The sequence below is a fragment of the Gopherus evgoodei genome, chromosome 1 (assembly GCF_007399415.2).
Source record: "Gopherus evgoodei ecotype Sinaloan lineage chromosome 1, rGopEvg1_v1.p, whole genome shotgun sequence".
In the NCBI taxonomy this organism is placed as follows: domain Eukaryota; kingdom Metazoa; phylum Chordata; order Testudines; family Testudinidae; genus Gopherus; species Gopherus evgoodei.
This window is the reverse complement of record NC_044322.1, coordinates 97767267-97789649: the sequence shown is the minus strand read 5'-3', so window position 1 is coordinate 97789649 and position 22383 is coordinate 97767267. Positions and strand designations below refer to the sequence as shown.

Sequence of the window (22383 nt, the reverse complement as noted above, 5' to 3'; positions counted from 1 at the left end):
ACTCTATTCAGCTCCAGAGCATCCTCTGCAGGCCGATGATCCGCCTGTCCTCTGGCCCCGTGTACCTCCCAGGACCCAGTGCCCTTTTACCTGGGGTGCTGATCTCTAGCAGTAATCCCCTCAGTCCTAGGGTCTCCCCTCCCCGGGGGACCCCCCACCCACTATCCCCACCTTGCCTCCGTATATGGCTACTGCCAGTCATTGTCTAGCCCCTGTGCCTTGGGGCAGACTGCAGTATCAGCCCTACTCATCCCTGGCAAGGAGGGTTTGGACCTGCTGCCTTGGCCTACCCCTGGGCTGCCCTCTGCAACCTCCAGTACCCCTTGGCCTTCTTCTAGGCCGCAGCCTGGGGCTTTCCAGGCTAGAGCTACCCAGCTCCTCAGCCTATCCCCAGCTCTGCTCCACTCTAGGTACCTTATCTCCAGCTCCCTGCAGCTAGAGAGATACTGTTGTCTGCCCCTGGCTTCTCTGCCTTTATAGGGCCAGCTGAATCTGTTTGGGGCATGGCCTCAGCTGCAGCCACTTCCCCCAACCAGCCCAGCCTAAAAGCTGCTTTCTCCAGCCACAGCCCCCTCCCAAGGCTGTTTTTACCCCTTCAGGGAAGGAGTGGGGGTCCACCCCGCTACAGACAGCCTTTCAAATATCTGAAGACTGCTATCATATCCCCCTACTTAATCTCCTCTTTTCCAAACTAAACATACCCAGTTCCTGATATGACTTGCATTCCATCCCTTTGATTGTCTTTGTTGCTCGCCTCTGGATCCTTTCCAGTTTCTCTCCATCCTTTCTATACATTGTTGACCAAAACTAGGCACAGGCCTAACCAGCGCCAAGTAGAGTGGTACTGTCAACTACTGTGACTTGCATGCTAGGCCTCTGTTAATGCAACCTAACATTGCATTTGCTTTTCTTGCAACAATATCACATTGCTGGCTCATGTTGAGGTTGTGATCCACCACAACTCCTAGATCCATCTCAGCAGTGCTGCTGCCAAGCCAGTTTCTCCCCATTCTACATTTGTTCCTTTGGTTTTTCTTCCCTAAGTGTAGCACTTTACATTGTCTTGAATTTCATGTTGTTGTCTGAATCCCGGTTCTCCAATTTATCAAGATCCTTCTGAATTTTAGGTCTATCCTCCAACGTATTGGCAACCCCACTAGCTTTGTGTCATCTGCAGACTTGATCAGTATGCTCTCTACACCTACATCCAGGTCATTAATAAAAATGTTAAATAACACCAGACCCAGAACAGATCCCTGTGGAACCCCAGTTGAGACTTCCCTTCAATCCAACCTTATTCCATTAATAGCTACTCTTCCTTTGTGGTTGTTTAACCAATTATGTATCCACTTAATGGTAGTCCTGTCGAGCCTGCATTTCTCCAGATTACTTATCAGAATGTTATGTGGGACTGTGTCAAAAGCCTTGCTGAAGTCCAGGTATATTATGTCCTCCGCAGTCCCCTTATCTACCAAATTAGTTACCCTGTCAAAGAAGGAAATCAAGCTGATTTTGGCATGATTTATTCTTCGTAAATCCATGCTGGCTGCTAGTGACTCATCTTCCAGGTATTTGCAAATTTAATGTTTTATACATGGTGTAGTAGCTTCCCAGATATCGAAGTCAGGCTGACTGGTCTATAGTTCCCCAGCTCCTCCTTTTCCCCCTTTTAAAAACGGGCACCATGTTAGATCCTCTTCAGACTTTTGGGACTTCTCCTGTCATCCATGAGTTTGTAAATATCTCGGTGGCTCCGAGATTTCTTCAGCTAATTCCTTCAGTACCCTTGGATCACTAGCATCCAATCCCACTGATTTGAATTCATGCAAATTAGTCAGAAGATCTCTGACATGTTTACTTATCCCGATCTGCATCCTTTCCCCGTTATTGTCTATGGTAACTTCAGTAGTCATCTGGTCACATTTTTTGTGAGAAGACTGAAGCAAAGTAGGCATTGAGCAGCTCTACCTTCCGATCATCTGCTGTTACCAGCCCACATTCTCCAATGAGCAGCGGACCCACACTGTCCTTGAGCTTTCTTTTGGGTCTGACATATTTGAAGAACCCCATCCTGTTGTCTCAGCTGTAACTTATTCTTTGCCTTAGCTTTCCTGATTTTGTCCCTACACACTGCTGCTATTCCCATGTATACTTCCTTGATGACATGCCCCTCCTTCCATTTGCTTTTAGGTATCCTTTTTGATTTTTAGATAACTAAAAATCTCCTTGTGCAGCCCTTTGGCCTCCTGTGGCTCTTCTTATCTTTCCTCTGCATCAGAATAGCTTGATGTTGAGCCTCTAATATTCTCCTGGGAGAATTTTGCACTACTGCGCATGCGCAGAATTCATGTTCCCTCGCAGATTTCTTTGCTTCCCCGCAGAAAAATGACTTCTAACAGGGAAGCAAAGACAAGCTGCAAGAGCAGTCATGTGCTACTCCCTAGCTGTGCAGGTACATCGTTTCAGGTACACAGAGCAGCTGGTGGAGAGGAAACTCACTGCAGGGCTGGCGACATCCCAGCCAGTAGCTCCTACCCTAAGGCCTGGTCTACGCTGGGGGGCATCGATCTAAGATATGCAACTTCAGCTCCGAGAATAGTGTAGCTGAAGTCGATGTATCTTAGATCGACTTAGAATCACTTACTTTGCGTCCTCGCAGCCACCGCTCCCCCGTCGACTCCGCTTCTGCCTCTCACTGTAGTGGAGTTCTGGAGTCGATAGTAGAGCAATCGGGCATCGATTTATTGCATCTACACTAGATGTGATAAATCGATCCCCGATAGATCGATCACTACCCGCCGATCCAGGTAGACGTACCCTAAGCCGGGATCAGCTGCTAGTCCCAGCTGGGCTTCCTCTTCCCCTGCAATGAGTGGCTGGGGCTGTGTCAGACCCATCCCCAGAAACCTCCCCCAGCTGCAGGAAGTTGAGCATCCTCCTCTGATTCACGCCCCCGTTGCTCCTCAGCTGCAGGGAGAAGGGTCACTATAGAGGGAACTGCTCTCCCATCCGCCCAACCCCCATGCATCTGAACTTCCCATACCCAGACACCCCATACCCAAACCCCACTTCACTGACCCTCAACCCATGCATCTGGAGCCCCCTTGCACCCAGATGCTCTGCCTCCAGACTCCCACCTCTGCACCCAAACCACCTCCCGCTGAGCTCTCTGCACTCAAACCCCCACCTTTATGAGCCCCTCCCCTGCATCACCCTGAGTCCCCACATCAAGACCCCTATGCCACTGACCCCCAATTAGCTGCACCCAGACCCCCATCCCACCAAGCCCCATTCCTCTAGCCAGCTGAGACCTCAAACCTAGACCCCTCTGCTGAGTCCCAATCACTTTCATCTGGAAGCCCCTGCAGGGTCCCATTGCCCCTGCACTTGGATCCCCCCCACTGAGCTGCCTGTATCCAGATTATCTCACACAGAATCCCCTCACCCTACACCTGGATCCTCCTCCTCACCCCCACACTGAGCTCCTCTGCACTTGGATCCTGTCCCACACCTGGCGCAGAGGGGTAGGGCCCCAGGTGTTTCTGGGGCAGGCCCAGGCCTTGTGCTGGGTCAGGGTTGGGTGCAGCCTCACCATTAAGTCCATGTCCCCAGGGTGAGGGGTTGGGAGGCTGCAGGGTGATCTCCCACCTTCACGCATCCGGTGGCCTGTGCTCCCCACTGCCATGCTGTAGCCTCTGCATTTATTTATTGACAAATAAAACTTGCAGAATATTGCAGATTTTAAAAATATTGTGTGCAGAATTTTAAATTTTTTGGCACAGAATGCCCTCATGAGTAAGTATTACATCTTTGAAAAACTGCCAGCTTCCTTTGACTACTTTTTTTCCCTAATTGGCCTTTCCCTGGGACCTTGCCTAATATTTCTCTGAGTCAATTAAAATCTGCCTTTCTGAAGTCCAGTGTCCTTGTTTTGCTGTTCTGAGATCGTAGGTGCTTACCCCAATGCTGAGGACATACCTTCCCATGCTTTTGCTGCTTAAAATAACCTAATTTTAGTCAATCACTCCTATCTTTAGCAACAAGCACTGCCTCTTCTCTCCCTAAAAGTGAAGTAAAGAAGTCAGCATTAATCACAGTGTCCTTTCTGTAAAAGCAGCAAAAAATCCTTTCTGTGGCACCTTATAGACTAACACGTTTTGGAGCATGAGCTTTCGTGGGTGAATACCCACTTCATCAGATGCATGTAGTGGAAATTTCCAGGGGCAGGTATATATATGCAAGCAAGCTAGAGATAACGAGGTTAGTTCAATCAGGGAGGATGAGGTCCTGTTCTAGCTGCTGAGGTGTGAAAACCAAGGGAGGAGAAACTGGTTTTGTAGTTGGCAAGCCATTCACAGTCTTTGTTTAATCCTGAGCTGATGGTGTCAAATTGGCAGATGAACTGAAGCTCAGCAGTTTCTCTTTGAAGTCTGGTCTTGAAGTTTTTTCGCTGCAGGATCTGCTATAGTGTGGCCAGGGAGGTTGAAGTGTTCTCCTACAGGTTTTTGTATATTGCCATTCCTAATATCTGATTTGTGTCCATTTATCCTTTTCCGTAGAGACTGTCCAGTTTGGCCAATGTACATAGCAGAGGGGCATTGCTGGCATATGATGACGCATATTACATTGGTGGACGTGCAGGTGAATGAACTGGTGATGGTGTGGCTGATCTGGTTAGGTCCTGTGGTGGTGTCACTGGTGTAGATATGTGGGCGGAGTTGGCATCGAGGTTTGTTGCATGGATTGGTTCCTGAGCTAGAGTTACTGTGGTGCAGTGTGCAGTTACTGGTGAGAATGTTTCAGGTTGGCAGGTTGTCTGTGGGTGAGGACTGGCCTGCCACCGAAGGCCTGTGAAAGTGTGGGATCATTGTCCAGGATGTGTTGTAGATTCCTGATGATGCGTTGGAGGGGTTTTAGCTGGGGGCTGTATGTGATGGCCCGTGGAGTCCTATTGGTTTCTTTCTTGGGTTTGTCTTGCAGTAGGAGGCTTCTGGGTACACGTCTGGCTCTGTTGATCTGTTTCCTTATTTCCTCGTGTGGGTATTGTAGTTTTGAGAATGCTTGGTGGAGATTTTGTAGGTGTTGGTCTCTGTCTGAGGGGTTAGAGCAGGTGCGGTTGTACCTCAGTGCTTGGCTGTAGACATGGATCGTGTGATGTGCCCGGGATGGAAGCTGGAGGCATGAAGGTAGGCATAGCAGTCGGTAGGTTTTTGGTATAGGGTGGTGTTAATGTGACCACACTTATTTGCACCGTGGTGTCTAGAAGTGGACCTTCTGTGTAGATTGGTCCAGGCTAAGGTTGATGATGGGGTAGAAGCTGTTGAAATTGTGGTGGAATTTTTCCAGAGTCTCCTTCCCATGGGTCCAGATGATGAAGATGTCATCAATGTAGCATAGGTAGAGAAGGGGCGTAAGTGGACAAGAGCTGAGGAAGTGTTGTTCCAGGTCAGCCATAAAAATGTTGGCATATTGTGGGGCCATGCAGGTGCCCACAGCGGTGCCACTGATCTGGAGATATATGTTATCATCAAATTTGAAATAGTTGTGTGTGAGGATAAAGGCACAGAGCTCAGCAGCCAGTTGTGCTGTGGCATCATCAGCAATACTGTTCCTGACAGCTTGTATTTCATCTGTATGTGGGATGCATCCATGGTGGCTAGGATGGTGTTTTCTGGAAGGTCACCAATGCATTGTAGTTTCCTCAGGAAATCAGTGGTATCATGGAGATAGCTAGGAGTGCTGGTGGCATAGGGTCTGAGTAGAGAGTCCACATATCCAGACAGTCCTTCAGTGAGAGTGCCAATGCCCGAGATGATGGGGCTTCCAGGATTTCCAGGTTTGTGGATCTTGAGTAGTAGATAGAATAACCCTGGTCGGGGCTCTAAGGGTATGTTGATTTGTTCCGGTGTTATTGTAGGGAGTGTCCTGAGTGCAGTTTCTTAGTGTATTCCTCAGTGGGATCTGAGGGAAGTGACCTATAGAATTTGGTATTGTAGAGTTGTCTGGCGGCCTCCAATTTAGATAATGTCCTTTCTAAATTCCAACTTGGAAAATCATATTTTACTTACCTGAATTCCTCCTGCGACTGGATATGCTCTTCCTCAATTTCTGCACTAAACTGACTTGTTGTGTTGCTATTATACAGCTGTTGCATGTCACTGGTGAACTAAGAGATTGTTGTGTGTGGAAAGAGAAAAAAGCATGTCTGATAAGTGAGATGGATCCTTCAGGATAAAAATTGCTATGTAAAAATAATCATTTATTTTTATTTATTGGTAACTATGCACTAAAGTAATAGGTGAAATGCCTAAAGTGCTAAATTGATAATATTAGAATTATTCATCTCTTAAAGACTACTTTGATCATTTTTCTACATGCCCCATGCAGAGTCTTTAAGCCAGTAGTGTCCATTGGAGGCTGCATATGCACTCTGCATCTAGGATAACCAGATGTCCCGATTTTATAGGGACAGTCCTGATTTTAGGGTCTTTTTCTTATATAGGTTCCTATTACCCCCCACCCCATGGCCTGATTTTTCACATTTGCTGTCTGGTCACCCTACCTGCATCTCCTTGTCCCACTTCCTGGGGAGAGGGGTAGTAAAGGACAGAACAGCCCTAACCACCATACAGTTCCTCCTTACTGCCAGGTGCAGTGAGATGGAGCGACACTGTATCCATCTGCTTCCCTGATGTATCATAAGTAGTATTAGATTTTTAGTTAGTGTTAGTTTTAGTAGTTTTTTAAAGTTGTATTTCTTTCAATCTGTTGGCAAAAAAAAAAATCTAAATTAGAAAACTAGAGCTGTTCTTGATGACTTCCCTTATCATACCTCAAGATTCCCCACAATCTAATATAAACTTGGTCTTCCTGAAGTGGCTTGTCTTACAGATCTCCTTTGTGGTTTAACCATACTTTTTCTAACTTAACTCAGGGATTGAAAAATCTCTCTGTTTACTTGGTTCCGGACTATCAAAGTTTGCTGCTCCTGAAAACAATTGTATTGATACACCTCCTGCCAGCTTGCAAGATATTTATTATACATTTTAGCTTTGTTAACATCTCAGTTGCTCTACAAAAGAAATCTAATACAGATCTGCTCTGATTCCTTCTCCCAGAAGTGTTGATGTTGTTGTGATTTTGTATGCAAGACTGCACCTTTGCCCCCTTCAGGGGTGGTTAAGACCAGTTTATTACCCAGTCAGATATACACCATGCCTTCCTGTAGTGATACTTCCAAAGGTGCTGGCATCTCTTCATTGGTGGGTGGACTCATCTTTGTGTGTGCCAGTGAGTTTTTTCATCCAGTTTCTCCATCAGACTACTCTAAAGGATGCATCCAAGCAATGATGGAGTTCAAACCTAGGCAAATTTCAGGCCCACAGGAGGAATTGCACTTAAACATATTGGACTTCAGAGCCATTCTTCTACCTTGCAAAGTGTGTCTGTCTGTGCTGCAGAACACCCCTCTTCAGATCCTAACAGATAATAGGCCAGCAATGTATTATATGCACATTTGGAGGTTGCAAGATCTTCCCCTGTATTGGGAATAAATTTTCTTGTGGAATGATGTAATCGTCATATCAACCTGTTTGCATTTTGTTGAGCAGGTGTCTAAGACAATTTAGCAGATTATTGGAGCAGCAAAGACCCCATCTCCAATGAATGGGAGCTAAAAGACTCTATTCTGAATTCAGTGTTTCAGGATTAGGGAGTTCCCTCAATGGACGTATTTGCCACATATGATTAGAAATATCCCATATATTGCTCACCTGGAGGAATGAGTCCAAAGTCCCTCGCAGTTGCAAATCTGATTCTGTGGGATCAAAACATGCTATATGCCTTTCTCATTTCTCCTCATCCTGTTAATCCTCAGAGTACTTAGGAAAGTTAGTCAGGACAAGGCTCAGGACAAGCTTCTACTTGGGCCCATCAGTTTTGGTTTCCCGATCTAATTCACTTTTCAATTTGTCCGTCTTTGGTTCCCCATCCTTCCAAATAGCCTTTCTTAAAATCACAGCCTAGTACTGGACCCAGACCCAAAAACTCTGCACTTGACAGCATGGAGGCTAGCTGGCTGACTCTGCTTGAGGAGAACTACTCACTGGCTATTCAAGTTTTTATTCCTACTAGGAAAGCCTCTACAAGACAGGTGTGTGTATATCTCTATATAGAAGTGGAGGCCTTTTTCAGTATGATCTAGTCAGAGAACTATCCAATCAGAGAACTCTTCTGTCTGGACTATTTTAGACAATCTGTTATCCTTGAAACACTGTGGTTTCTCAGTTCTGTTAAAGTGCATTTAGCAGCTGTTTATGGGTTTTTCATTGCTCGGTTAAGTGGTTATTCAGGTGTTTGTTTTTTTAAAATGTTAACTCTACAGTTTCGAAGTTCTTAAAGGGGTTTACACTGTTTGAACTGGTTAAAGATTCCTTTCCTTCCTTGTGCTTGAATATGGTATTGTCTTCAATAGAGCCTTATTTCCAACCTTTAACATGTTCTTTGTAACACTTTTCTGTAAAGACAGAATTTTTAGTGGCTGTCACTTCAGCGTGTAGCCTGATGGAGTTGCAGACCAGGTCTACACTACACATCTATATCAGTATAACTGCATCGCTCAGGGATATGAAAAATCCACACCTCCTGAGTGACACAGGTATACTGAGCTTAACCCTCCATGTAGACAGCACTATGTCCACAGGGAAGCTTCTCCTGTGAACATAGCTACTACCTTTCGGAGAGATGGATTAACTATGCCAGTGGGAGAAGCTTTCTTATTGGCATAGAAGCATCCTCACTTAAGAACAGCAGTGTAGCTACACTGATGCAGCTACGCCCCGTAGTGCTGTACATGAAGACAAGTCCACAAGTTCTGATGGCTGGGTCTCTGTATGTGGTTGTCGATAAGGACAGAATTATGCTTAGGTCACATCCAAAATGTCTGTGTTAAGGTTTCTTATACTGTGAAACAGTTTGCCCTTCCCTTTTCAGTTAGGGTGCAATCTGCAGGGCTCAAGCAACCTCTCTCAGGATGTGTTAGAGGTGCTCCTGTCTTGGAACTCTGTAGAGCACCTACATGGCATTCTACTTATACATTTTACTAACACAGCTTCTAGATCAGATGCTCAGTTTGGCAGGGCTGTCTTGCAGTCATTTTTTAGATAGGACCCTTGTCAACCACTTACCTGAGAAGTAACTGGTAGTCAGTCTGTGTGGACGAATGCTCAGAGAAGAAAGAGATTACTTAGTTCACGGTAACTGGAGTTCTTTGAGATTCCTTTGTCCACATGGATTGTATTATGACTCTTCTTCCCCACTGGAGTCCTCCTTCTGGATTTCAGTGTTGGTGAAGGAACCAAGTGGCATTTGGGGTTGTCATAAACAGATAGCTAAGGGTTAATGTCTCTTTCACCTGAAACACCTGACCAGAGAACCAATCAGGAAACCGGATTTTTTCAACTTTGGGTGGAGGGAATTGTGTGTCTGAGTCTTTGTTTTCTGTCTGCCTGCTTTCTCTGAGCTTTGGAGAAGTAGTTTTGTTTTCTAATCTTTTGTTTCTAAGTGTAAGGACCAAGAGATCAGATAGTAAGTTATATGGTTTCTTTTCTTTGGTATTTGCATGAATATAAGTGCTGGAGTGCTTTGATTTGTATTCTTTTTGAATAAGGCTGTTTATTCAATATTCTTTTAAGAAATTGCCCTGTATTGTATCATCTTAATACAGAGAGACCATTTGTATTTTTTCTTTCCTTTTTTTATAAAGCTTTCTTTTAAGACCTGTTGGAGTTTTTCTTTACTTCAGGGAAATTGAATCTGTATTCACCAGGGAATTGGTGGGAGGAAGAAATCAGGGGAGATCTGTGTGTGGGTTGGATTTGCTAGCCTGATTTTGCATTTCCTCTGGGTGAAGAGGAAAGTGCTTTTGTTTCCAGGATTGGAAACGGAGAGGGCAAGTCACTTTGTTTGGATTCACAGAGCTTGTGTCTGTGTATCTCTCCAGGAGCACCTGGAGGGGGGAAGGGAAAAAGGATTATTTCCCTTTGTTGTGAGACTCAAGGGATTTGGGTCTTGGGGTCCCCAGGGAAGGTTTTTCAGGGGGACCAGAGTGCCCCAAAACACTCTAATTTTTTGGGTGGTGGCAGCAAGTACCAGGTCCAAGCTGGTAACTAAGCTTGGAGGTTTTCATGCTAACCCCCATATTTTGGACGCTAAGGTCCAGATTTGGGACTAAGGTTATAACAGGGGTACTCCACTCTTTATGCCCATGGGGTGTGGGGAGGGCAGAAGGGTATGCAGGCCAAATGTGCAGCCTCTCACAGATGCTGCTGGCTAAATGATTCCAGGCTCAGACACATGGGTATACACACTTATAGTGGGATCTCTATGGACAAATGCATCTTTAAAAAAAGTGTTACTGTAAAGTAAGTAAACCTGTCTTTTAAAGGCATTGCGATTAAGATTTTATCAATTTTACTGAAAGAAGACAGACTTTACTTTTTAATGATTTGCACTGAATTTTGTGAAAATAGTTCTCCATTAGTAATCTCTATAGTATTTTATCTCTCATCTGTGTCTTTCATTTTTTTATTTAGCTTCCCCATATACCTCATCAACTCCAAATGTTAATTGTGTAAGACATGCTGACTCAAGAGGCTCCCTTATAAGTACAGATTCAGGAAACAGCTTCCCAGAAAGACACAGTGACAAGAACAATTCTCTTGACAAGGTAAAAAATAAGCGTTTGAATAAGTCTTCATGTTAACAAATGTAATTTAATATCATTAGGAAACTGTCTACTACAGAGTAAGGAATCAATCCAGCTCCCATTGGAGTCAATCGAAGTCTTTTTGCACTAACTCCATTAGGAGTTGAATTGCATTCTGAATGTCAGCATTGATTAAAACGTGCAATAACTTCATTTGATAGTGTTAGTATACATAAAATTGTTCATCGCAAAATAAAAAGTAGTTATATGGATTTGCTATTTTGCACTGTATATATCATCAAACTAATTTATCGAATATGTGAACAGATATTTTTATGTAAAGATACATTTTTAGAAAATAGTTATTACTATTTCCTGTGCTGGATATGGGCACTCTGATCTACTAAAAGAAACATCTTAAGTTTTGCATTCAATACAGCAGAACTGAAAATTTAGTTTGGGATTTTTCAAAAGTGCTTAAGTGACGTAGGAGTACTTAAAGCCAATTCCAAAGCAAGAAACTGCAGTAACTGTGAGATATTCAGTCATATTTTGTTTATAGCTGATGTTAACACTTAGTTTTCTTAGACCTTGTTGTGCATTTCATGACATATGTTAACTTTTTTTCACTTGACCCTAACATGCCTTTGTGTGGCAGAGGGAGAAACTTCGCAGAAGGTATTCTGCTCATGCTATGTGCTTTAGTGAAGAGGAAGAAGAAAATTCCCACTTAGCAAAGAACAGTTGTGTTACAGTGGACTTTTCACTTCTGACAGTTCCAGCTTTACCAGAGAAAATGTTGCATGTTGCACTCTTTCTTCAGTTACAAGAAGTATTTTGTGTTTTGTGCTTGATATAGTTAAGACTCTGGGTGAAGAGTGTGGTCAGTAGAGTCTTGCCACAGCTTTGCAGCATTTTATACCTGCTGTAAATATGATGGATCAAATACCAAAACAACTAAAAAGTTTCATTAAAATAGCATTAGGTCCCAATCCTGCAAATGCATATGCATATCCTTCACTTTAAACACACAAGTAGACCCAGTGAAGTCAATGGAGCTACTCACATGCTTAAATTTAAGCATGGGTATAAATGTTGGTAGGTTTGGGACCTTAGCCTATGGTGTGCCTATTTTAAGTAGACTAAACATTATTTTGTTTTCCTTTTTTCCAAGATATATGATTGAGGAAAATAGATATAAAATATGGACTAAGTAAGAAATTTTTTTTAACTGAAAACATGTTCTGTGGGTGTATTCTGCTGCTAAATGGCAAAACGGTCACCCAGCATTTAGTTACTGTTTTGTTAATATCTTAATTTGCAGTGTTCCGCTAATTAGTTCATCTCAGGGCTGGAATTTTCAAAGGAGTTTAGGGGAGTTAAGTGGCGAACATTGAATTTAAATGGGATTTGGGTGCCTGACTCTTAAGCTCCTTTGAAAATCTCCACCTAGTCTACCATTTAGGTTATTTAGGTGTTTTGCTTGATGTGGCTGCTGTTAATGTTTCCCCAGAATAATATTTAGTCCTATCAATTATCCACTGATTTTCTAACTTTCTTTTCAGTAGATCACTTGTACACTGTAAGTGTCTTTGAATTTTTCACCACTTTTATAAGGATTTCATTAATAAAAACCCAGAGCCATTTTTTATTCTCTATTGAAAATTGCCTGTAAAGATCCATTTTTGCAGGAAGTGTATGTTCCTGCAGCATCTAATCCGAGCTTGCTAGTAACTGCTAATGTTATATGCATGCTTCCTGGATTCAGATTACGGTTACACGGCACCATAGCCTCAGCATCATCCCAGTTCCTTTTCTATTGCTTCAGCAGTGATGTCAGAATCTTTATTTTTCCTGTAGTTAGCATTATATCTAGTTCCATATTCAGTTCCATGTCAGTTATTTTACTTTACTCCATGCCTGTTGGCTATTTAATTTGGTCTCAGATACATATCCAGCACAGTAATATTGCTTTTCACAGCTCTGTTTTGGATTCTCTGATGGCAGATTCCCAAGTATTTAGGGTTCACATGATTCACATGAAACAGTGTCTGTCATGGATCTGCATTTCTGCTGCCTGTCTTGAGGAGCACTCAAAGGCATTCCATCTAAGAGACATTTATACAAAGTCTTCAGCGAACAAGAGAGCTCTCTGAAGGCTTCCTTCATGGGACAAGTCCTCTGACTATCTGAGGCTGCTCCCATGTCAGCTGTTATCCAGCTAATTACTTGTCATGGACGGCTACCTCAATGTTGGGAATATACTCTGAGATCTTGAATGTGAGGTGCTTTAAGATCCAACCTATTTATAGAAGCCTGAAGATTTAAAACAGATTTATCGTAACATTTTGGAGGATCTGACTGTTCACAACGAAAAATAAATTTAATTAATCTAGGCATTCATGGACAGCATATTTCTCTTCCAGTCAGATAGGTGCCATTGATCTAAAGGCATCTGAAATAGTGAGAGGGGGCTTGGAGCAATAGAAGATACTAGAGGGGATGCCTTGGTGCTGAAAATTTTGTCTAGTATGCATCCTACCTTCTTGGAATCACCTTCCTTTTCAAATCTGTGACCCGTGAAAGATCAAAACCAGCACCTTAAATCGAAACCTAGATAAGCAGTGCTGATTGTTCAGCCGTGGTTTAATACATTCTCTTCTGTGTCTTCTAAATAGTTAAGTTTTATTTATCACTCAGGAGCCCTGCTACCAGAGCTTTCCCCCTCCTTTTGTGTTGACCACCTGATTTGGAAAGTACTGAGTTTACTTTAAACTTCTTAACCCTGGTCTACACTACAAATTTACGTAAGTATGTCTGTGTTGTTCAGGGGTCTGGAAAATGCCCATCCCTGAGTGACGTAATTATACAGACCTAACCCTCACTCCAGACAGAGCTATGTTGACAGGATAGTTTCTCCTGTCAACATAGGTACCACCTCACAGGGAGGTGGAGTACTTATGCTGACAGGACAAGCTCTGCCATCAGTGTAGGTACCATCTTCACTAAGCACTACAGTGGTGCTGCTGCACTGGTGCAGCTTGTCAGCTGCAGTGCTGTAAGTGTAGACAAGCCCTCAGATGATCTTTTTATGCCATATAGGGATAAATCTAGAAAGGAAGACCATCTGTAGTCAGATTGCCTTAGAGGGTAAAATGGAATATGCAAAACTGTTATGACTAAGAGTTTTATAATGCTTTCCACCTGGTTCTAGAAAATGTCTAAGAAAAGCTTCTTCCACAGAAATGTAAAGCTGCTACTTGGAACGCTGTTCATGTAAATACACAATACTATTCTTTTAATTTGTTAACTAAACTTGATGCACCGTTTGGAAGATCAGTGCTGGTTTAGTTCTTTTTAGACACACTTCCTTCAAGGGTTGTTATTGTTAGCTAATTTTCCAGAACTAAGGAGACTATACAAGCAGTTGCTGGAGAAAGGAAGGTTACTTACCAGTAACTGGTTCTCCAAGAATGCTAGTATTATACACTTCCCGCACACGACCCTTTCTTTGGAGTTCTCTGTATGACTTTATGGGGAAAAAGTCATTGAGTCAGGGCCACAGCTCCTTGTGACCTCGCTCCAAGTGTAGGCTCCACAAAGGAGCCTGCATAGGTGTCTTAAAAATCACACAGCTCTTTTCTAGATGATTTTAACTTGGCACCAAAGGCACATGTACTTCCCACAAGTGTAGATACCAATGTATAATCATAAATTGCAGGTACTGGTAAGTAGCCTTTCTTCCCTGGAGGGGGGAAATGCATGCAAAAAAGAAAAAAAACATTGACGGTAAAGACACTTAATTTGACGTAGTTTGTATGCACAGTTAGATGGGTTACTAAAATATACCTCTATATAAATTTTGATCTTGTCTCCATTCTGAGATCCCCTTCTTTTCATGGGAGTTAACAAAGCAATTCAAAATTGTTAAGTTTTTAACAGTTTAAGAAAATGTTTCACCCAAACTTACTCCTGTTTGTTCTCAGAACCAGCACTCTAGCACTTTAGGAAGTTCTGTAGTTCGAAGTGGCAAATTCGACCAAACAGAAATCAAAAGTCTGCTCATGTGTTTCCTTCATATTTTAAAAAGCATGTCTGATGGTAGGTAAACAACAATTCTTCTTAATTTTGTAACTTTATGAGATGGAGGGTTTGATTTATAGATCTACAATCTTTCAAACTATTTTCAGTAATGGCTGTGATATCCTGTTAAGCCATTCATGTGTGAGTTGATGGTTTTACATTTCTTCTTGTTGTACTTGAGTGATAAAATTAAGTCCCACTTAAAAACTTATAGTTCATAAATGTTATTTCCTTCAATAGTATATGGTTAGTTGAAGGTCTCAGATAACAAATATTTGTCATGGCATACGTCGATGTATGACTTTTTGTTGTGTATTGGAGAGGAAGAATGGTCCAGTATTTGGAGCTCTAATTTAGGATTTGTGAGGCCTGAGTTCAGTTCCCTGATATGCCATAGATTTCCTGTGTGACCTTGGGCAAGTCACTTAGTTTTTTTATGCCTCAGTTGCCATCTGTAAAATGGGAATAATAGTATTTCCCTACTTCACAGGAGTATTCTGAGGGTAAAACCATTAAAGATTTTGAGGCAATCAGATATTTCTGTGATGGAGATACATTAGTAGAGCTGAGTGAATAGTTGACTTTTTAAGTCAGTGGCCAAACTAAAAAATGTGAAGAAAAAAAAATTGTTTCAGGTCAAATGTTTTTCTTTTTGGGGTATTTTTTACCCTTTTGTTTGTTTTAAATAAATCTAGTTAAACTTTAAAACAAAATGGAGCCTTTTTTGGAGGAGGAAGGTTACATTTCAGTTGGAACTATTTGTCCTAAATTTGCAAATAGTTTTGGTGAACCCAAAACAGCATTTTTTTGGCAAATAAATTATTTGTCCAAATGATTTTGTTTAGTTCTACATGAAAGTATTTTGGAACGATAGAAACTTTAAATATATTTATTATGTAAAATGTGAATGAGATGACCAGTATGGTTATCAGAAATCAGAGTAACAGTGTAACTTTCAAAGATTGTGTAAAACTAACATAAATTCAAAGTTTTAAAATGGTGGCTCAAAATTAAGAAATGCCTAACAGTTGGCTGAAGTTTAGTTTATAATACAAATGTGTGCTGTCTTTAAAATCTGAGAAGTACAAAACAAGGATGCAGAACATTTTTCTGCCTGCAACTCCCAAACTTCCAACATGGTTTCCTCTATGACCATACATCTCAGATTTCTTTTGTTTGATTAAGTCTAAAGGGCTGAGAACTGCAGCATACAAATTTAATTTTTATCAGTTCCCTCTGCCAAATGTAGCAAAAGTAGGTACGTACTTTGAGCACATATTTATAATTAATTTCAAATTTTATTTATGTAATGGTAAAAATGTGTACACTGTGATTTGAAAGTTTCAGGGATTGTATAGCAGGGGTAGGCAACCTATGGCACGCAAGCTGATTTTCAGTGGGACTCTCACCGGTCTGGAGGGCTCTGCCTTTTAATTTAATTTTAAATGAAGCTCCTTAAGCATTTTTAAAACCTTATTTATTTTACATACAGCAATAGTTTTATAGTTACAACAATAGACTTATAGAAAGAGACCTTCTAAAAAAGTTAAAATGTATTACTGGCATGCGAAACCTTAAAATTAGAGTGAATAAATGAAGACTCAGCACACCACTTCTGAAAGGTTGCTGGCCCCTGTTGTATAGTATCAGGGGGTAGCTGTGTTAGTCTGTATCCACGAAAACAACAAGGAGTCCGGTGGCACCTTAAAGATTAAATCTGTTAGTCTGTAAGGTGCTACCGGACTCCTTGTTGTCTTTATACATTGTATAGTCTCACTTATTGCAATGTCAGGAATGAGACTAGAAATGTTAATTATATATTTAATATTTATTACATACTTTACCTACAATGCTTCATATAATTATCTGAATATGATTTTACATGCAGTAATTGCAAAATATAAAACAAAACAAAAATATCCTTTTAGTGATTCCTTCTGGCCTTAAACCCTGACTGATTGAATTATATATTTCCATTTCAAAATATATAAGTAAAATACGTTGTGTAAAACACTTCGTATGAAACCTGCAAATGCATGGTTTTTTCAATTATTTAAAGATCTTCTCTTTTTCTTAGAATTGCACAATAAACCATTATCTGCATACTTTATTTTACACATATATAATAAATACTCCTCTACAAATTAATTCAATACTATGCTCTATATTCAATAAGCATTTACTGCAGCAATATTCATTCAAAAGGCTGTTTTTGAAATTACAAGATTAGGTTCAAAGGATATTTTAAATTTTATAGAAAATTGTGACAATTGTCTGCTCCCAGAAAACCCTTTTCTGGACTGCATGAATTATCATAACCTCAAAGTTGTGAACCAATGACACAAAATGTTCTTATTAATATTGTTGTTAACTGCCTTTGATTTGTTTATTTTTTAAATTCTTTGTTTTTTAGATGCTTTGTTTACATATTGGAACAAGGCTTCAACATCTGAACTTATGGATTTTTTCACAATCACAGAGTGAGTTTGCTTAGCTTTTCCTAAAAATTGTATATTTGAATTTGCTTGTTGAACTCAGTATAGATTTAGATGTTTCATATTAATTCAAAGAATGACACCATCAATCAAAATTTAGAAGCCCCATACTTAATTTTACATGCAACATTATAGAATATTGCAAGTTCCACGCTAATTTGGGGGAGTTAGGGCAGAGACTTATCACCTTTGGCACTTGGTGAAGTCCTTAAATAGGCTGGGGCACTGAAAATGCTGCTAATACTCCCTTTAGAGTCACCACCTCTTCTGTGTCCCAGATGGAGCCAGAACCATTAAAAGTAAGGATGCAGTTACAAATCAGAATAAATAAAAATGCCTGTTACTGACTTTTTTTTTTCTGAATGCAGTGGTGTTGTAGTCATGTTGGTCCCAGGAGAGTAGAGAAAGAAGGTGGGTGAGGTAACATCTTTTATTGGACCAACATCCGTTGGTGAGAGAGACAAGCTTTTGAGCTACACAGAGCTCTTCTTTAATTCTGGAAAAGGTACTTAGAGGTACTTTATTTCTAAATAAAGATAGGCTGGCTTCCCAGTTTTGCCCTTTCCTCTTCCACCTCACAAGAAGGGAAAGAGAGGAAGTCAGATAGCCACTCCTGAACAGGAAAGCAACAGTGTCCATCTTTACTTCCACTCGCTTCCTGGAGTTGGTCTGAATGCTATGGTGGAGAAGAGTCAAGTTTGAGAGCAGCCATTTTGAGGGGAACAGTACAATAACCTTTCTAAAAGGCCTTCCTGCCATGCTCCAATCAGGATTGTTCTTCATCATTCCCATAGCCTGAACAGGACCATTGACATAGTGATAACCAGATGTTTTGTAACAAATGCACTGATCAAAATGTGTGTTTCATGCACAGAGCACATTTTGTATCTTCATCTTCAATTAAATATATACTTCTTCAAGTGCTGGTACCTATGTGTATTCTGTTGTGGATATGCATGCACTTTGTGCCCAGAGTCAGAGAATTCTGGCAAGCAGTGTCCATAGGTCCATTCCTGTTCTCCTCATGTTTTAAACTGAGAGTATAAGGTGTGGGGTGAACCAACCACCTCTCCAGTTCATTTTTACCATCACGTGGCTTGAATCAGTACCTCCTGTGCAGTCTTCAACCTAAAAATATTTAAAAGGCTGTTGGTTTAGAATAGCTTTGCAAATAGTTTTTAATAGTTTACAGTGAAGTATGTTCGATTCCTCGTCCCAGAGATCCCTCACTGTCCCATACCCCAATATAGGTATGGGAATGTGCCCAGAACACCAAGCTTTGAAAACAATCTCTCCTGTCCACGCTTCTTCTCAATGAGTGACAACCACCAGGTCTCCCTAGACAGCTTCCTGAAGTGCACTTCTCTGCCAGGTGCAGTATTTGTTGCTTCTTCCTAGCCTCACCTGTCAAGCATGGAAATTAAAAAGAACGTCATGGAGAAGGCTATTGAAGGCCCAGTCAGACCCAACCCAGGGGACCCCTGCCCATATAGCATTATGATCAGTCAGGAGCACCCCTCCTACTACAAGGTGTGACTTAGAAGTGAGGACATCCACATTCACACACTCTCTGTGAGGATCTCTTCAGAAAGGCCGGGAACTCTCCCACACATAAGAGCAGATCCCCATTTAAGTCTACTACAAAGAGGACAGATCTGACCTTGCCCAAGTTGACTAAGTCTTTGCTCCCAGCCCCCATGGACTCAGAACATCCTAAGCCTAAGAGCCATGAATAAAAGGATCTTTAGAGATGGGCTCTGTCAGTACCAGCCCCACAGTGGCATCACCAGCACTAGCAATATTACATAAGCCAAAAAACCAGAAACCATCAGTACTGATAAAGAGTACCCTTTGAGATCCTCAACTGCAGAGAGTACCACCACTACCTCGTATGTCATCAAAACAGAGCCTCCCTGCATTGTCTTAAATGGTAAAGGCAGACTGTATCCCACCTACTCCAGGAAGAGCAGAGGACATTTTTGTTCTCTCTGTTCCTCCATCTTCTCTGCTATTGGGACCTGCCTTCACTGTGGAGATCATGATTCCACCAATGGATATAAACTATAGAAGAAGTCTATCCCCCCCATCCCATCTACTAGCTGCTGCTTTCCTCCAGTGGGACTGTCGGTACTACCAATGGAACCAGATCCAGCTTTTTCATCATTGGGAGAATCAAAATCATTAGAGGAACTGTCATCATCTCCTTCAGTGGTAACAGTCCAGATAACAGCTCGAGAACCTCCTGGAACCATCCTCCACTAAGACACCTTCCTCGGGACCATGGTATACTATGCATTGGGAACTTCCACAATCCTCCTTTGATTGCCCTTACTTGCCATGCTGGGACCCATACGCACAATACACAGGTTCAGTGTGATCCACTAGAGAATCTCTCCATGCTTCCCTCCAAGGGAGCATCTAGAACTTCCTTCTGACTCCCAGAAGAGGAAGATTACTAAAAGATTGAGCCCTTGCACTTTTAAAAGGACTCCAGGGCAACCCTCCATTCCTTGGGACTATATGTACCTTCCCCAAAGAGGAAATGCCACAATCCTCCCTGCAAACCAAGTCTATGATTCAACAGTTCTACCATCAACAGTCGTATGAACCACCTCATAAGATACAGAGGGTAAAGAAATCATGATACCCTGCACCTCCAGCATCAACAACATCTCAACTTCACCCACTGGCTAAAAGCTAATTTTGATGGGGTGCTCAGGATTTGTGAACCACTAGTGATGCCTCCCCAATCAACCCCCACACATATTTTGGTGGCCTCCCATCACTCTTGCTCCACAACTGGAGAATAGTAACATAGTGTTCTTGACATGTGGTACGTGGACCCTTGGAGGACTGTGGACTATGTTGAAGGGGGTCTGCGAAAGACTTAGATGAAAACTGACTAAACAGAATTCAACTATACATACAGACAATAGATTTCCATACAGGTCCACACCTCTATTCAAGATTTCTAAAAGGGTCCGCAGATGAGAAAAGGTTGAGAACCACTTAGTAATTGACACATAGTTGTTGGATATCATCCATCCAGCTACACAATAGAGTTTATCTCCCATCTCCTCCCCGTCCCACTCTTTTTTCATAGATCATTCTTGTTAGAATCCTCCATCAGGAGGTAGGATCCCTTCTCCAACAGGTAGTGAAAGAGTGGCTTTCTCTTAAACATGAAGGAAAGGGTTTCTATTTGACATATTTCCTAGTCCCGCCCCCCCCAAAAAAGGGAGGGTAGTAACTCATTCTCGATCTCCGTCAACTCAGTGTCTTTATTTGCAAACATATTTTCATATGATTACATTGACATCAATAATACAATCCCTGGAAAAGGACACGGGCTTCATATCTCTAAATATGAAAGATGCTTACTTTCACGTGGACATTCATCCTGCCCTCAAAGATTCCTCAGGTTTATAGTGGGTGCTGACCACTTTCAATAAAGGGTTCTCCCATTCGTCCTAGCAACCACATGTTGGATCTTCACCTAAGTGGTTCTAGTATTAGCAGGCAGAGCAGTTTCACCATCTTCCCTTATCTAGATGATTGGCTTCTTATTGCCAAGACATACGAAGAATCTTCACATCAACCCAATTGATGATTTAGTTCCTATCATCCCTAGGAGTCTGTATGAATTTAGAAAAGTCTGTCCTGACGCAAATATAGAATTCATAGGAGTGACCCTAGATTCAGTCAAGGCTTATCTCCCAACCAACCTCAGCAACCTGATAGACCAGGTTATGTGCAACCCTTGAATGTCCATGTCGATTTGCCTATCTCTCTAGGGACACATGATTTCATGTGCTTATGTGGGCTTGGCTTTGAATCGTGTATACACCAAGCAAACAGTATGAATAACATAGTAACAATGCCCACCAGGGTGAGATTTTCACTAACATGGTGGAAAGATCCCAAACGAGTATGTGTTAGTGTTCCCTTTCTCTCCCACACATTTAACAAGGCAGTCATTATGGATGTCTTCCTGATAATCTGGGGAACCAACCTGGACAGTCACATGACCCAGGGCACTTGGACACCACAAGAAGCCAGAATACACATCAATCTTCTGGAACTCCAGGCAGTATGAGAAGCTTGCAGAGCCTTTCTACCATTCATCCAGTTTCACCATGTACTCATATCAGACATCTCCCTTTAGCGCTGTACTTTCCAGGAATCCAGAACTTGTTGGCAGACAGCCTAAACAGGCATTTTGATCATAAGTGGGACTTATATGAGTCAGTAGTGCACAACATTTTAATTTTTTTCTAAATTTCTTAATTTTTCTAAAGAGCAAATTAAAGTAGTCTTGAGAGAGAGAGACTGTTGCTTTGAAAGTGTCCTGTATATTAATGGAAATAATACCATAACACCATAACTTATAACTAGATGTGGGCCAACGAGGTCAAGTAAAATAAAAACAAATACAAGCATTCACCTGAACCATTTTCGTGAGGTTTGGAAAAGGTTTTATTTAAATTCTCCTTTGCACAATTTTTTCTCATGTATCCATATATCCTTGTTGCAATCAAAAGCAAGAACATCCACAAGTACCAGGCTGTTCTCACGGTATTTCTTGCTTCACCTAAAGCAAAGTAGTATTGCAAATCTTCAAGAAAGCTTATGTGCATATAATAAACATCTTAATACCAAGACGCTCATTTGAACAAAAAATCTAAGCCTTTTAAGATATGTAGATATCACTAGTTGTAATCAAACCTGAAATATAGCTTCCCTTTTCAAGACCCACCACTGCCACAGCATCTTTAAAAAATGAAGCAATTAATGATGGCTAAGTGATGGAGCAGATAGGGATTGTTGACATTTATTTTAGCTTTTAGTAACAACTTAAAAATAAAATTATATATAAAATTATATATATTTAGTTATCATTTTTCCTGTATCCTTTGAAAGTCATTTTTCTTAGGGCTTGTCTCGACTTCTGCTTAAGTCAATGTAACTCATGTTGCTCGGGGTATGAAAAAGCCACCCCCGAGCAACATAAATTACATCAATTTAAAGTGGTGTCCTGCTCTCCCACCGAGCTTCCACCTCCTGTTGACATAGCTTTCACTTGTCTTCACCAGACACACT

General features: G+C 41.6%; 1 protein-coding gene across 23 annotated transcripts in view; it reads left to right on the top strand.

Annotated features, from left to right (window-relative positions):
• The window catches only part of DOCK9 (dedicator of cytokinesis 9), a 326125-nt gene that overhangs the window by 220030 nt on the left and 83712 nt on the right, over positions 1-22383 (top strand). For all 23 annotated transcript variants that reach the window (XM_030567760.1, XM_030567843.1, XM_030567769.1 and 20 more), the window contains exons 34-36: positions 10593-10726; positions 14692-14806; positions 17202-17268. In XM_030567760.1, the coding sequence (XP_030423620.1) occupies positions 10593-10726; positions 14692-14806; positions 17202-17268 (316 nt within the window). The remainder of the gene's footprint in view (positions 1-10592; positions 10727-14691; positions 14807-17201; positions 17269-22383) is intronic.